This window comes from Sinocyclocheilus anshuiensis, unplaced genomic scaffold (genome assembly GCF_001515605.1).
Source record: "Sinocyclocheilus anshuiensis isolate Anshui unplaced genomic scaffold, SAMN03320099.WGS_v1.1 scaffold2691, whole genome shotgun sequence".
Classification (NCBI taxonomy): domain Eukaryota; kingdom Metazoa; phylum Chordata; class Actinopteri; order Cypriniformes; family Cyprinidae; genus Sinocyclocheilus; species Sinocyclocheilus anshuiensis.
This window is the reverse complement of record NW_015538118.1, coordinates 108,566-124,569: the sequence shown is the minus strand read 5'-3', so window position 1 is coordinate 124,569 and position 16,004 is coordinate 108,566. Positions and strand designations below refer to the sequence as shown.

Below are 16,004 nucleotides of genomic sequence, written 5' to 3'. Positions count from 1 at the left end.
TGCATAGTAGAAGTAATGCTCCAGGAAGAAGTATCCAGTGATCGCTGTAGCTGAATAAAACGCAGATAAATACATTTTAACTGAGGAAACCTGAAGACAATATACATGCCATTGCACAAAATATATGGTATCTGTGTTCTTCAAGCAATCTTGGGATTTTGACTTGCAATTTCAGTTTTGTGTAATGTGATCATCGTGGATTATTATGTGTAAACTTGCAAAAATATTCATTCATTCATGTATGACGGCGGTTTAAACCTAATTCACTTAAATAAAGATAACTATGCTATTCTTGTCATGAGCATCAAGGTGTGGGGGCGCTGCGGTGCAAATTCCACTCATGTTTAGTACATGTTAACTCAAAGATTCGTAGAAAAAATATAAACGTTGGACTCTGTGGTCGATTCTGTGTTAAGGTAAGGCATGTTATTCGCAATTATGCGTTGTGACTGGGTTGTTATAGGTCTGCCTGACTCTCGATGTCTTAGGCCTAACTGAACGGAGGAATTATGGTATTCTTCTGTAGCCTGACGACGAGTAACTTTAACCGTTGTTCATGTGAACTCAAAGACAGCCTGATGCTTTGTTTCTAGACTATTTGTGGGTGGCTGTTTGTTGTTTCACCTATCAATTCGTGTCGATAAAGTATAATAGGGTAAATCCTGTATAGTGATTAACAAAGCAAGTAGTGTATACACTTGTAACTTAGCTGTTATGTATCTTTGTAAGTCATTGTAAGCCCTCTTTTGAGGCACAGAAATATGTCAACAACTAGACTTTATCGTTATTATCGCGGGAAGACGAATTCTTATCGTGTGACGAATTATTACCGGTATATCGCAAACGATAAGATATCGCCCATCCCTATCTATTAGGGTGATTTTTTTTAACCTAGATTCTGTGAAACTTGTAATATATCTCTATCAGCAGAACCACTAAGCATTAAAATCAAGACAAAGAATGATCTATTCTTTCATTTAGAAACTATTTGATTTAGAGAGCATGCTATAAATTCAGCTTCGTCTGAATCAAGGATCTGTGGTTCAGCTGTACCTGAAGGCAGTGATGACAGACTTGGTATAGTATCTGGAAAAGAGGGGATCTCTGGTGAATGTATTGTTCATCTGAAAAAGAAACAGTAGATTATTTTTTAACACAATTATAATAATATATAAAAGTTAAATGATAAGTAGTAACAATATTTCAGAAAGGCGGGGCATAGAGGAGAAACAATATACAGTATGTGGAAAATAATGCATTTTTTTAACCTTAAACCGCATAAACAACTTATCGTATGTTTTATTTATAGTTTGTCAATAACTAAAAAATAAAAAATTGATAGTCCTAAAATAGTCTGTTTTCTTTGCTGTGTTTTTTATTTCACAATAAAATATATATGACATGATGTGTCTTGCAACATTCCCATGGGACTGTCAACTAAAAAGTCAGCTTTTGTTTATTGGCATGATTTGGAAGAAATATACAGATTTGATAGAACAGTCTCTTTGAGACTAGCCGGTAAAGCCTATAAAGTAAATCAAACAGTAATGGGCCTGCTAGAAATACACTACATCCCTGCCTATTGAGTCTACAGAAGTTAGTGACCATGTGCATCACAGAGAGACAGCGAGGACTAACCAAAACTTACTGACTACCTTGTCTGAAAATAGTAACTGTCATTATTTTTTTTTAAATTAATATACTACGACGGAAAACAACAACAGACTGCCACTCACTGCCATGAGGATGTAAAAAATGTACATCTTTATCCATTATATAAGAGACAGCCTTTTCTCTGTCGGCTACACAATCAACAATCAAGCTTGTGATATATATTGCATCCAAACAATAAGTGTACATGCCCTTTTTTTGTGACATAGGTCACCTCAAAGAAGGCTTTATGACATCTTTGGAGTGTAAAGACCCTTAAAAGTCTTTAAAAGCTTTAGTACAGTTATTGAAGTCTCAAAAGAAAGTCAAGGTCACCAGAACACTTACAACACCATCAGCAAAAGAAAAGTCTAAGAAAAACAAAAACACTCACAATTCTTTCCAAGTCCCTCGCCACTTGTTGGAATTCTGTACTGTCGGGATTGTCGTACACTGGGCTGTACTCTGGTTTGATAAGCTTAATTTGTCCGCTGTAAACCAGTGTGGATGGGCTGTGTTTAAGAATGGTGGACTCATTTTCCAATTCTTTGCTCCTGACTGAGAGAGGGATAGATGTTGTTAATTAACAAACGTAGGAACTGTACACTACCGTTCAAACGTTTGGGGTCAGCGTGTTATATATATATATAATATAATCAATTTTTTTTTTTTTTTTACACTGAAGACTGGAGAAATAAGCTGCTGAAATTTAAGCTTTGCCATCGCAGATATAAATTACATTTTAAAATACATTAAAATAGAAAAGTTATGAATTGTAATAATATTTCACAATATTAAATTTTAATACAATTTTTGATCAGATAAATTCAGCGTTGGTGAGAATAAGGGACCCCAAACATTTAAACAGCATTTAAACAGTGTAGGTGTGTAACCTTCATCATTTCAGAGCAAGTTAGGTATGATAGGTGAATCTTTGTACCAACGAAGAGCCACACAAGAAATCCGACCACTGCAGCCACTACCAGCAGGGCGATGAAGACCCCCACGGCAATGCTCGCCCTCCGTGCTGGTGCCATCTTCCGTTCATTCGTCAGGAAGGTGACATGCTCATGACGCCCGTTCCCTCCCTGAAACAGAAATTAAAAGTATTCTTCTGTGAGTGTGTCCTTCAAAAGTACTGTAAACATTTAGTTTATTTGACAAGCAAATGTTACAATAATGCACCTTCAGAATGAATCATGAATAAAAAAACAAAATAATAAATAAATAAAAAACTTTTTAACAGTAAAACACTGTAAAAATACTAAGAATTAATTTTTTAAAAAGGTTAACAGTAAGTTCCCGTACTATATACAGTGGAAAATTATAAAAGATCTAACCAGACCTTTCATGTAATGTTTTTCATGTAATTGTTAACTGTACAGTTTTTAGAAGTAAAAAAGAACAAATCAACATATAATGTGCAGTCGAAAACTGTAAACTGATATTGCCAGAATTCCCTGCGTGAAACCCCACATTTGAAAGTATTTTATTTAAATAATCATGTTTCTTAATAGTTTTTGTTATCAGTTATGTACATTAGGGTTTTATGTTACATTCTCTGTTGTTTAATGAATGTTTATTGCATTATTTAAGTGTTGTGTGTTACCATGATGGTGTTTTGTGTTTGCGTGAATGACTCTGTGCACCTTTTGTATATTAGTATATACTTCAGCTTGTGGGAAAGCTACTTGAGATTTAATCACGATCATTTTTTTTTTTCACATCAGTCGATATCGATAATTATCATGATCAATTAAAAATTGTTATTTCTTTCAAGTTTAAAGGCAGATTTTTGCTCCTAAGTGAAAGTTGTAGAATCATGAAACAGGGTTGTGTTGCCTGACTTTGATGACGAGTATCTTCAGCACAGTTTGCAGTGCAGGCTGCAATATTAATATAACTTTTTTTGCTCCCCCTCTCTCTCTCAGAAATGCACATTTGACAGTAGCATGAATTGACAGTAGTAGTAGCTTTAGTTAGGATGCAGATGTAAATTTATGTTTATTATCAAAAACAGTAACATCTGTAAAAAATGTAACAATCTAATTTTTATATGGTGAAATTCAATTATTCTGACTGAGTTTTATTAAAATTAACCATTGGTCTTCCAGAGTAGCATACACTTAGATCATGATAACCACCGTTAAAAACCACACATATTGCATCTCAATACCATAGTAAAAATGTAACTATATGGTTTCTAGGTATTTGTATGAAAAACAGCAGTCTAAATACATTTAGTATAAAAGTACAAACGCTATAGCTTAATCACAAAAAATACTTATATTCCATTACTCCTTTAATACATTTAATACGTCTACATTAATAATAATAAAATTCAATATGAACACCCCACATTTCCACAATAAATACCATGGTGCAGTTAGTGCTACTAAAGTAAATTCACGGTAAATGATGGCGATTTGTAGATTGAAAAGCCTTCTGACTTGTGTGTAACAGTGTTTCTCCTGTTTGTCAGCACTGTTTCATCTGGCTGTTTCAACTAGTTTAAATCACCAAGTTATTTGTCTACACTTCACATTGGATCTCACAGCACTGTTTAGAGGTCGCGTGAACGAGACTTATCAGTGAGTAAAAATTATATCGAACATTTATCAAACTCTTGTGATCGTTTTATCGAGGAAAATTAAATCACAATAATTATCATTATTGTTTTATCGCCCAGCCCTACTTGATGAACTTTGATTATTCATGTGGCTTTCTCTTTTACGACCTGCATTATTATGGTTGTCAGTGAGTTAAAGGTACAAAATAGATTTTAGTAGCAGTGTGCATTGTTGAATTTACTGGTTTACATTCAGATTTTCTTATTTGTAAATTACAGTTTTAAACTGTAAAATTTACAGTTTGTTCTGTAAATGTGTTTACAGTTTTTCTGTATTTTTTACAAAATTATTCTGGCAACCACAGCTGCCAAAATTATCTTGTAAAAACTACTACATTTTCTTACATTTTTTTTTTACAGTGTGGTTTAATTTATTCATTAAATAAACTGAAATTAATTCACATTAATTCCATTTTCTCTTTAAATCAGCTTTAGGGCTGTCCAGCTAAAAAAAAAAAAAAAAAAGCTACATTTAAGAAGTGCGTGATTAGTGTTGTTTAAAATTTCTCTTTTGTGTTCCTGCTGTGTAACTTCCACTCTACAGAACAAAAACGGTGCACTGTATATAAGAATGCTTGTTATTTGTTTCGGTTCGAGAACATGTAAGCACTAATACATTAAACATTAAATGTTAATATAAACCACCACACTTGTGAGAAAAATTACTGAAAGTAGCCCCTGGATATGCAGTATACGTGAGAATATTTAACGCAAACTAGCCACTAATGAAAACTATATTTCAGTACCACTTATTTTTATTTGATCCCACACCATTTAGTCTTTAACTTGTTGCAAATTGTGCATGAGCAGGCATAGTATGTGGTCTACCCACCATAACCACTTCCCAAACTATACAGGAAGTGCCGGAAGACAAAGATAAACCAAAAACAGATATACAGTTAAGCTTCTCATATGTGTGGCTACAAGTCCCAACAGTACTTGTAGCCACACAGTATGAATATATGTGAAATAATGTACATGTCGACATGCACTGTTGCGCTTTGCATCAACACATGCTGAGACTGGTTTCAGTGGCCTGTACATTGCAGCATCAAAAGTAGTTAGGCCTGTTTCGGTGACCTTAAACACACATACAGCGTCAGTTATTTGACATACTATGTCATCCAGCAGAGTATTAAATTGTTTGCATGACTATCTTTAAAGTGCAGGTGTGTGAGTTAATTAGGAAATATGTCTAAAAGTGACTGGACGAACATCTTGAAGATCCTTCCAGAAGGAGATCTTTGCTTGCCTTTATGATGGAAGGTAAATATGTTGTAGCTTGTAGCCCAAAAGTAGACAAAATTGAAACTAAGTCCTGATAAATTCAGAAGCGCAAGTAAAAGACCGAATACGCATTAAACCTTTGACCAGGCTGCTGGATTCCGCTTTTTGGGTTTGGCGGGTGAATCCTTACAAGGTAAATGTGGGATACCAACTAAAATGTTGACGGTTCAATTCTAAGTAAATCAGTCACAGACGTACAACAGTGCCCACTGAGTCAACATGAAATGGCATTCACAGCCCACTTTCCTGCAACACTGCTGAGTAAAACAGCATGATAAAGAAGAAAGCAAATGTAGGGTGGGATTTTATCCGTCGGTAATTGATGTACACACTTAAAAATAACAGTTTCTTTATTGGACTCTATATGGTTCCATGAAAAACTTAAAACATTCATGGAACCTTTTCATTTCCTCAGAGTGGTTATCTAAAGGTTCTTTAGATAATATTCTTTATACTAAGAAAAACAACAGCTCTTTTAAGAACTGGTCGCTGAAAGGTTCTTTGAGGGACCCAAATTGGTTCTTCTATGGCATTGCTACAAAAACCCCCTTTTGGAAACGTTATTTTTAAGTGTGTAACATCCATGGAATCTTTCCATTCCACAAAAGGTTTTTATAACTCTTTCGATTCTTCGGACGAAGAAAAAAAACCCCTCTTCTGTTAAGATCTGTTCACTGAAAAGGTTATTTGGGGAACCAAAAATGGTTCTTCTGACATTGCAACAATATCAACTACCTGACACAATATATCCATCAATATACCTGATACTGGATATATACTGGCCAATATTTAATTGTGCATGCTCCTTTCTCTTATTTTTACATTTTGAACAAGAGTTAATATTATAAACATTTAATAATGTTGTAAATGCAAACTTTCAAAAAAAAAAAGTATATCTTAAAATGAATATCCATTCAATGTTATGCCTAAATTCACTTGCCATTTACTATTTATTTATTTATTTATTGAGGATACATAGGAGCTACACTGCAGCAATTGCTTGAATATGTGTGCAAAATAACATACAAAGTCATTTTATTTCAGAAGTCTATGTTTGAGAAAGGTTCAATTTACGACTTGATTTTGCAAGATGCGGAACTGCTGTGAGATATCTGGATGGGTTGCATACTCTATGCAGAATCCCCAAAGGATGCAAAGGTACTAAATAACAGCACTGACAGACATCCACAGTCAGGCATTTAAGGAACCAATATGCCTCTTCCCTCATTTCCTCCTTTCTTCTCCACACACTGTTGACTCCACAAAAAAGCTCTAATTTTCCATAAATCAGCCGTTGCCCACCGCAGAGGTATCATACTGAAGCTAAACTGGGACTGTGGAATGAGCCAGAGCCTCAGTGCACGTTTTGAACTAAAAGTGCATGCTCACACAATAAGGAAAGGGTTTGCAATTAAAAAGTGTTTAGAAATCCAAGCGTCTACACCCTGGGAGAAGAGGAATCAGAAGATCATTAGGGAGATAGAATCACATTGGTATTAAATCAATTTGTCAGACTTGCAAACCCCTTTTTAAGATCCGCTCCCGTTTACAACAACGAGTGCGATAACTCATCGCAATTAAAGCCATTCTTACTGTAGGCCGCCTGGCACCCAAGCTGCCTAAATTGGAATTTTTTAATAGCCATCATGGCATAAGATTAAGAGAATCATCGGGGAACGCAAGTCACTTGCTCCTGTGGGCTTCTGTTATCAGTCATCCTGATACCAGGCTAATAACAGCATTACACACCATGATTCTACCCATAACCCTCTGCAAAACACCATACTGAAGACATATCACTCTCAGTAAGGGCCATCAGCAAATCAGTAGTGTCTCTTTCTCACTTTTATCAGCCATGGTAGACAAATCTAATTAGACGCCCCTCCACAGGTGTAATCTGCATAAAGCCAGTGCGTGTTCTTTCTCTGAACTGAGGATTGCTTAGAAAATGGAACGATAACACCGTAATTAAAGATTAGGTATGGATGAAGCTTTTTCAGTGGAACAAACAAAAGAAAACTACTTTATGTGAAAGCAAAATAAAGCTTGAATGTCCAAGACTTCCCATTGCTTCTGGTTATTTTACCTGTACAAAAACAGTCCATTATGCTGTATTTGTTGTTATATTATTTTATTATTATTATAATCATAAACACACTGGATTGTGTAGTGCATATCATTTTACCGTTTACTGCACTTTGTTATACTTATCATTTACCTATAGCCGAATCAGACGTCTCGCACTCGCACTTAGATTTTTTAAATTTGTGTATTTTTTATTTACTTTGACACAAACAAAAATGGTTTTATCATTAAAAATCAAAGCACATATAGAGAATGTGCTTTTGAATGAATACTAGTTTTTGAAAAAAAAAGGAAAAAGATGTGACCAAATCATAGAATATAATCAAATACATCAGGCGTGAGTCAGCAGTATCCTGCGGTGTGGATTTCCCACAGCAGAGGGTGTTCACAGTCCTAAGGATACATTCGTTCACCTGTTACCTCTTTTCAAGGAGTGGTGTTCTTGAACTGAGACATTTGACTCATGCGTTAAACTATTTCTGCTTACCACATGAAAAATGATTGATGGCACGCATAACCAAACCTGTTCCACAAGCTTCTGAAGAGAGAAAAAAAAAAGAAAAAAAAAGGAAGGACCAAAACAGAAGAAACTGATATACTTTTTCTAAAAATGTTTTCATTATTGCTTCCTGCATATAAGACCTGATCATGGATAAGATCTAAATTCTTCACGTTACATTTATGTTATCTCTCTCATGGCAGACACGTCACAGGCTGTTGACTCAACTCATCTTTCTATTTGACTTTAATCTTGCACTGCAACATATCGGCACTGTTTGCATTTGTTCTGTTTTATTTCTGTTCCTCTGTTTCTCTAGGAACTAAAAGCTTTCCTATATAGTCTTTGTACTTCTAGCCTCAGCTACCTGCCAAGAACATAAAATGTTAATGAATCACTATTGTGCAGCCAAACTGACAGCTGAAATAGGGGTCAGAACCTATTTATTCAAATCATAAGCAAGATTTGACATTTACACATGTGAAGCCAACAAATTCACACTCGAGCAAAATCAGCATGATGAAGAAAATGTTTTCAGCTTAATTAAAGTATAGGGTGGCACCAACATTAAAATTCTGACAGATACAATGAGACAGATTTTTTAAATATATATGTTATGGATGATAACTAATAAATGGCAGAAAACAAAAAAAAAAGTATAGAATTAATGTGACAGATACAATGAGACAGATTTTTTAAATATATATGTTATGGATGATAACTAATAAATGGCAGAAAACAAAAAAAAAAAAGTATAGAATTAATCTGAATAAATAATAATAAAAAACTCAAATCAGTCATTTTAAATGCTACAAATGAATTTAGGCATCACAACATTATAATGTATAAAAAAATGAATATTCATATATTTTTTAAAGATTACATTTAACAGTGTTATTAAATTGTTAGTGTTTTAAAGATTAACTTTGAGTGTTAGATGGCGCCAAAGGTCATCTAAGTAAAAACTGCGGAAATGAGCATGCAGTTCGAAATTGTTTGATATATATTCAATATTGACTGATAACAAAATAAAATAAAAATAATTGTATTTGGCAAATTTATTAGTGTCAATACATGGCTGTGTGGCAAAAATTTAAATTCACAATAAGACAGTTACATGACAAAAAGCTGTAACATCATGAATGGGGACAATAATTGGAGAGAATGCAAGAAAGCAATTTTATTATATTCAAGCATTCTTCTGACGCCAGTTTGCAGTCTGCAAAACCAAGCAGACCACATTTCTGAGAGAGTCCAGCTGTCTAGTACTTCTGACATGGAGCTGGACCAGAGGCCAGTAATCACTTACTGGTCAGTCAGCTGGTAAAGACAGTTCAAGAAACTGAAGAGCCTCCAAACAACACAGGAGCAATTAAATATTAACCTTTGTGCGTCAATTAAAAAAAGTTACACATAGGTCCATAGTGGACAAAAATGTCCATGTCAAAAAACTGTCATAAAAATTTGACGCTTGGGAGCACAGAGTTAAGTTTGGTCTAATTTTAAAGAAGACCCATGGCAGATTATTGTTGAAGTAAAAAAAGTTTAAAAAGTGAAACCAAAAAAAAAGTTCTAGATGTTTAGGTTTATGAAAATGATTTATGAACGAAGTTTTATATAAAATATATATTTTATGAAACATGTTGAACTCTATATCTGCTAGAAAATCAAAGCCATAAATCTAAACAAGTTATATTCCAAATTTGAGGTTGATGTCTCAATAAATGAGCTTTCAGTAAGATTTTGTTTGGGCGCAGTACCAAATTTTCTCCATTAGATGCCAGCAAAACTCTGCTGGTGCACACAGTAGTTGGATTTGTGATTTGCAGTAGAGTTTTCTCTCTCAAATATTACAAGAACACACACGCGCACAAATTTTTTTTTTTATGACACACATACAAACCACACTCTGACATCCATACCAACACACCCACACAATTATAGCTGCATTATTTATCCAATTGGCTCTATAATATGCAGAAGCAGAAAACAGAAATAAAGCGAGTATTTTCTTTATAGGTCAAACCTGAAAAAATGGCACCATCTGGTAAAAAGTTTTTAAAAATTACATTTTAAAGCCTTGCCAATATAATGAAAGCCTATCAACAAAAATTGCATAATTTTACAGTTAAATGGCACTGCGATTAAAAATAGCAGTTTTAATGGGTTTCAATGGGGACATTTTTGTCCTTAAGGTCCTGAGAGGAAAAATTTTTTGTACCTAGTGCAAAACAGATTTATTAAAGGAAATGGACGTGAAATAGTAAAATTCCAATAAAAATACACACCTGTGCCAAAATGTATGCAGTTGGCAATAAACACAGGCAAAATTATCAAAAAAAACTAAACTGAAAAGGACAAAAATGTCCAAAAGGTCGCACAAGGGTTAAAGAATTAATCCCCCTAAGGCAAAACAGAATATTTAAAGATATGTTCAGGCAATTAAAAGAGAAAGGACGGCTGAGTTATTTATGTAGTTGATATGTTTGTACTCCATGCGCAGCAGATAATTGTACTATATTAGGAGCTTTTTTGAGACGTATTATGAAACACATAGCAGAAAACTACTAGTAAATGTCGAGTTTTCGACAACTTCTGTGAAGCGTTTCAAAAAGAAACTCACCCCGGACAGGAAAAACAAACGTTTTTGTAAAATTGTTGGAATTAAAATACTATTCCACTACTTTGAGGAAATAATTGTGGACCAAAACTCAGGCCATGTAAAGAAAAACTTTCAACAGTCTCAATGTAAATGATTCATTAAGTTGCATTGGTTGTTAATTAATAAAGCAAACTAACAAGAACAAGAAATGATAATCATTTATGAAACCGTTGAAAATAAACTGAAACTAACAAAAACTAAACTGGAAGTGTTGAAAAAACAGCAACATGATGTATCAAGATTTATTTGTTGAATCAAACTACTGTCTTGCAGTAATATTTGTCCATGCGAACAGCAATAATTTTATGACAAAATGAATTTCAAATGAATATAAAGTCAGTCAAGGCTGTTAATGAAGGCCCTAATTACCCACATCTATAAATGTTTAATCTTAACAGGGATGTAAGTATTTGCATCCTGAACAGACTCTAAACCATCCAGACTTTTAGAGAATAAACTTGTCTATACAAATTCCAATGAGACCAGCAATCATCATTCTTGAGATATCGTACCCTAAACATGGCTTTCCAGATAAGATGTTTTTAGGCCTGCAAATGATAAATACTTGAATCTGCAATTATTTTTTACGTCACCAACAACAAATAAGAACTTTTACAAATATTTCAGACAGTCTCTCAATTAATATGAGGCCATAAAAACAGCATTCATAGTAATTATAAATATATTATTTAAAATAGTTTTAAATACTTGTCAGTCAACTCAACTAATCAAAAACAACAACTCTTTCTCCAAGACTTGTAGCATCACATAAATAATGAAACACCTTTAGGAATACCAAAATAGCTTTAGGGGTTGTACAAAATAGTATTGCGCAAGACTAAGTATAAAAATGGTGTTCAGACTTAGTGTAGCATTTCTTATAAATAAGTTGTACTATCACAAAGGTCCCATTCAATAAACCACAAACAAAATGTCTCTCCAACTAGGTTACAAAACACACTCAACCTATAACCTCAAGTTAACAAATCTGAAACTGCAAGCAGAGAGAAGACGAATCAGTGCTGAATGAGAAAAGAGCGCAATGAAACAGTCACAACTGGATCGACTGAGATGATACAGAATGTAAGAACTGGTCCATCTGGCAACATGGACCAGAGGTTATTTGGGTTCCCAAACATCTTTATAATATAAGTCTGTCAATAATAGGCCTAACAGAGGTTGTTGTTGTTGAAATAACAAAATTATTTATTGTTTGTTTAATTGTATATATTAAACTGAGCCAACAATGACAAAAAAGAATCTCCATATGCACCATAAATGTCCATACGACATTGAATTGTGATTTATTCCATATCCTCTGAAGACAAGCAATAGTCAATGAAACAGTCACAACTGGATCGACTGAGATGATACAGAATGTAAGAACTGGTCCATCTGGCAACATGGACCAGAGGTTATTTGGGTTCCCAAACATCTTTATAATATAAGTCTGTCAATAATAGGCCTAACAGAGGTTGTTGTTGTTGAAATAACAAAATTATTTATTGTTTGTTTAATTGTATATATTAAACTGAGCCAACAATGACAAAAAAGAATCTCCATATGCATAAATGTCCATACGACACTGAATTGTGATTTATTCCATATCCTCTGAAGACAAGCAATAGTTATGTGTAATAAACAGTAGAAAAACTTAATTCACTGCAATTTCTCCTCTTTTTTTGTAGGCCTCATTTCATTCACATTTTCATAAAATTAAAAAATGATGCATTAATGTAGAGGGAAATGAATGAATTTTGAAGGTTATGGAGGAGGGAAGATTTCCATTAAATAATGACGACGTTTTTCATTTTTGGGTACTGCAAATAAATCTAAAGACTAATTATTTTATATAGTAAATATATTTGAATATTACATATATTGCATGAAATTTTGTGAACTTTCAGGAATGCAATAGCTTTTAGATAATCTTAAAGCTAATACATGAACTAAGCTACAAAACTTCAACTTTTTCACAGGGTCAGTAAGTATCCAACATTTGCCACACAATAGAACAATCCTCTTACACCACAAAGCCTGAAACTTTCAGTGAACCATATTTTAGCTTAAAGCTATTTATGCTTCTATAATGCTGAAATCTAGCCCAAGTGTGAATTCATGTCTGAACATCACCTAAAACCACAGATTTCAGCCTGTGTAGCAAAAATAGAGGAAATGCCATCCATCCTGCAATACATTTATATTCTTTTCATTTGTTTTTATCAGAAAGGATCAGATAGTTACATGTATAGACAGCGGCTGTGAATAGCTGAGAATGTACCAAACAACAGTCTACCTCAGTATCATCAGTCCCCATCACAGCAAAGAAACATATTACATTTAACCTAAATGAATGGCATTGATGATTGGTCACAAAAGAAAGCATAATCTTTCAAAAGAAAAAAATCTGCTGTATTAATCTAAGATGCTGAACAGAAAGCAAACAAGACTCAAAGTTTGTCCAACAGCTGTATCGCAAACAACTGCATTTCTAAAGATTAAATACCGATCTTTAAGGTATGGTTCATAAATGGGCTCCTGCACCTGCAAAATACACAGAAATGCAATGACAATGGTAAAATACCACACATAGTTTATTTTAAAAAGCATTTTCTAAGAAAGAATCTCAGGAACTTTGTTCTTGCCTATAAAGTATGGGAGTATGACATGGTGTTTATTCTTACTTTTGAAAAACATTTTATGAAAAAGGCATGCAATTATTAAATAAAATATTTTTTTTCCCCTATAAAACCTACCGATACTGAAATAAGCTTGTCTGGAGCAGCCTGAAAACAAGACAAAATGCATTCGTTGTGCTCCATGAGTATTTAAGGATCCTGGCTATCAAGTTGAAACAGGCCCGAGGAACAGAAGAGACTGCAAAATACCTGGAATTCTAGTTGTGTTTAGCAGGAAACGGAGCCCATCTGTACACATTACCTCCCCTTAATGCAGTAACGGTCTTACTCATGCCTGATCATGTATGGCTAAATCTGTCTAAAATTCTAGTCAACATATTTTGGTAGCTGGTTGACATGGTTAAACTATACAAAAAGCCAATGCATCAAGTGAGAGAAATGATTACTTAGTCTACTTAACCTATTTATAGGACACACACATCCATTATGTCTTTACTTAACTAGAGAAGGCAAGAACCTCAAGGGAAATGACTGGCTTTAAGAAACTAGTGTTATTTGGGATTTGAAAATAGGTGACATAAATGACATCTCACACCAGTAGGGCTGGGCAAAAAATCGAATGCGATTTTCATGCAAATCTCGTCAGTAAAGCCACTTCTGGTGATTAGCTGGTGACTAGAGCCGTAGTTCACTGACAAGCTACACAAAATCGGCAATGAATCGCCTGCGATTTTGAACGCGATTTTGTGTAGCTTGTCAGTGAACTACACAAAATCGGCAATGAATCGCCTGCGATTTTGAACGCGATTTTGTGTAGCTTGTCAGTGATCTACGGCTCTGTGTAGTAAATGCCGCTCCATCTGAAAGCACGTGCTGGAGATTTACTACTAATCACCAGAAGCGAGATGCGCATGAAAATCGCATTCGATTTTTTGCACAGCCCTACACACCAGTAATCTAGATTTCTCAACACCTTGGCACACAAAGTGATCCAGAACGAGACATGAATAATGTGGATTATATGACATAATGTTTCAAAACTGGGTGTATCACTCTGTTTTTGCTCCCACAAGCATTGTGTTGCTGTATTTTGTCATCACAGACAAATAACAACTAAAACATGCAAACTGTGGATGTGACTCAGACCTCAACATTGCACCTTAACTGAGGACAGAGGCCATAAAAAGCCAAGCCCAAAGCCGGGGTGTCTTCATTAACAACATTATGACAAGAATTGACACTTTACCACAACCACACAGAGAGAGAGACAACATTACACTAATGCTGTGCCACTAAATGGATCTCGAATACTTAATTTCCCTTCTGGGGATGTATCTGTTAGGATTGTCTTACTTTACTGCTAATCAACTGGAAGAGCATAATGCAAGCAACACCATAGTCAAGGGATTGATTTCCAGGTAACACAAAAAAAATATAGCTTGAATGCTAAATGCCAGTGTCAGGGATTCACCCAATGAAGCCTACAGTATCATATTTGATAGTCTTCTAAATTATCAAAACTTTGCTAAAAAATCTGTTGTATTTGTCTACTACAGCCTTCTGTCGTCTGATTGATAGCTTATACTTTTTTATTAAGTAAATTCCTTTTAGTATAATTCTAAAAAGTCTGGACACCGTCAAGTCATAGTACACATCTTTTTTTGCTGTGAAATTTTTAATGATTGCTATAAAGTAAACATAGGAATAACTTTTATATTTTTGGCAATATTTTATGATGGACATTTACTAGACTGAAGCAACTTTTTACTTCATTATCCAAACATCATTTTTTGGAAATACCTTGTTCAAATCTAAGTCTAGTATACCTCATTCTTTTGAGAAACGATTATTTGTTCATCTCTCAATCGTAATTGTATTACGTTGCATTGTATGTTTTGACCCCACAATAAAACTACAGAGCTTTGATAATAAAACTAAGCATTTAAATATAATTTTACTAAGACATATTATTGGGACCAATAGAGTGACAACTGATATTTATATGTTTTTTATTTAAGTAGTCTGCTATGCTGTTATAAAGATCTCACTGATTTACATAAGCTATCAAAATTTCATCTGACTTTTTTGCCATATATACAGTGGGTACGGAAAGTATTCAGACCCCCTTAAATTTTTCACTCTTTGTTATATTGCAGCCATTTGCTAAAATCATTTAAGTTAATTTTTTTTCCTCATTAATGTACACACAGCACCCCATATTGACAGAAAAACACAAAATCGTTGACATTTTTGCAGATTTATTAAAAAAGAAAAACTGAAATATCACATGGTCCTAAGTATTCAGACCCTTTGCTCAGTAGCAAATGGCTGCAATATAACAAAGAGTGAAAAATTTAAGGGGGTCTGAATACTTTCCGTACCCACTGTAAATGACAGCAACTGCACCAAATTTCATAATTTTGCTATTGGGCCTCTGTTAAAATTGAGGTATTTTGCCGTCCTCCATATTCACAATGTTATTAATTATTATTTTATGTAGGCCTATTACTGTAAAAAATGACCGTGAATTTAACGGTAAAAGACTGTAAAAAT

General features: G+C 34.2%; 1 protein-coding gene across 1 annotated transcript in view; it reads right to left on the bottom strand.

The window, feature by feature from the left end:
- The window catches only part of LOC107683671 (suppressor of tumorigenicity 14 protein-like), a gene marked incomplete at its 3' end in the record, with an annotated part of 25,097 nt that overhangs the window by 7,598 nt on the left and 1,495 nt on the right, over nt 1–16,004 (bottom strand). Inside the window, exons 2-4 of the mRNA XM_016479746.1 lie at nt 2,591–2,738; nt 2,045–2,208; nt 1,054–1,124 (exon numbers count right to left, since the gene is read on the bottom strand). Of these exons, the coding sequence (XP_016335232.1) occupies nt 1,054–1,124; nt 2,045–2,208; nt 2,591–2,738 (383 nt within the window). The remainder of the gene's footprint in view (nt 1–1,053; nt 1,125–2,044; nt 2,209–2,590; nt 2,739–16,004) is intronic.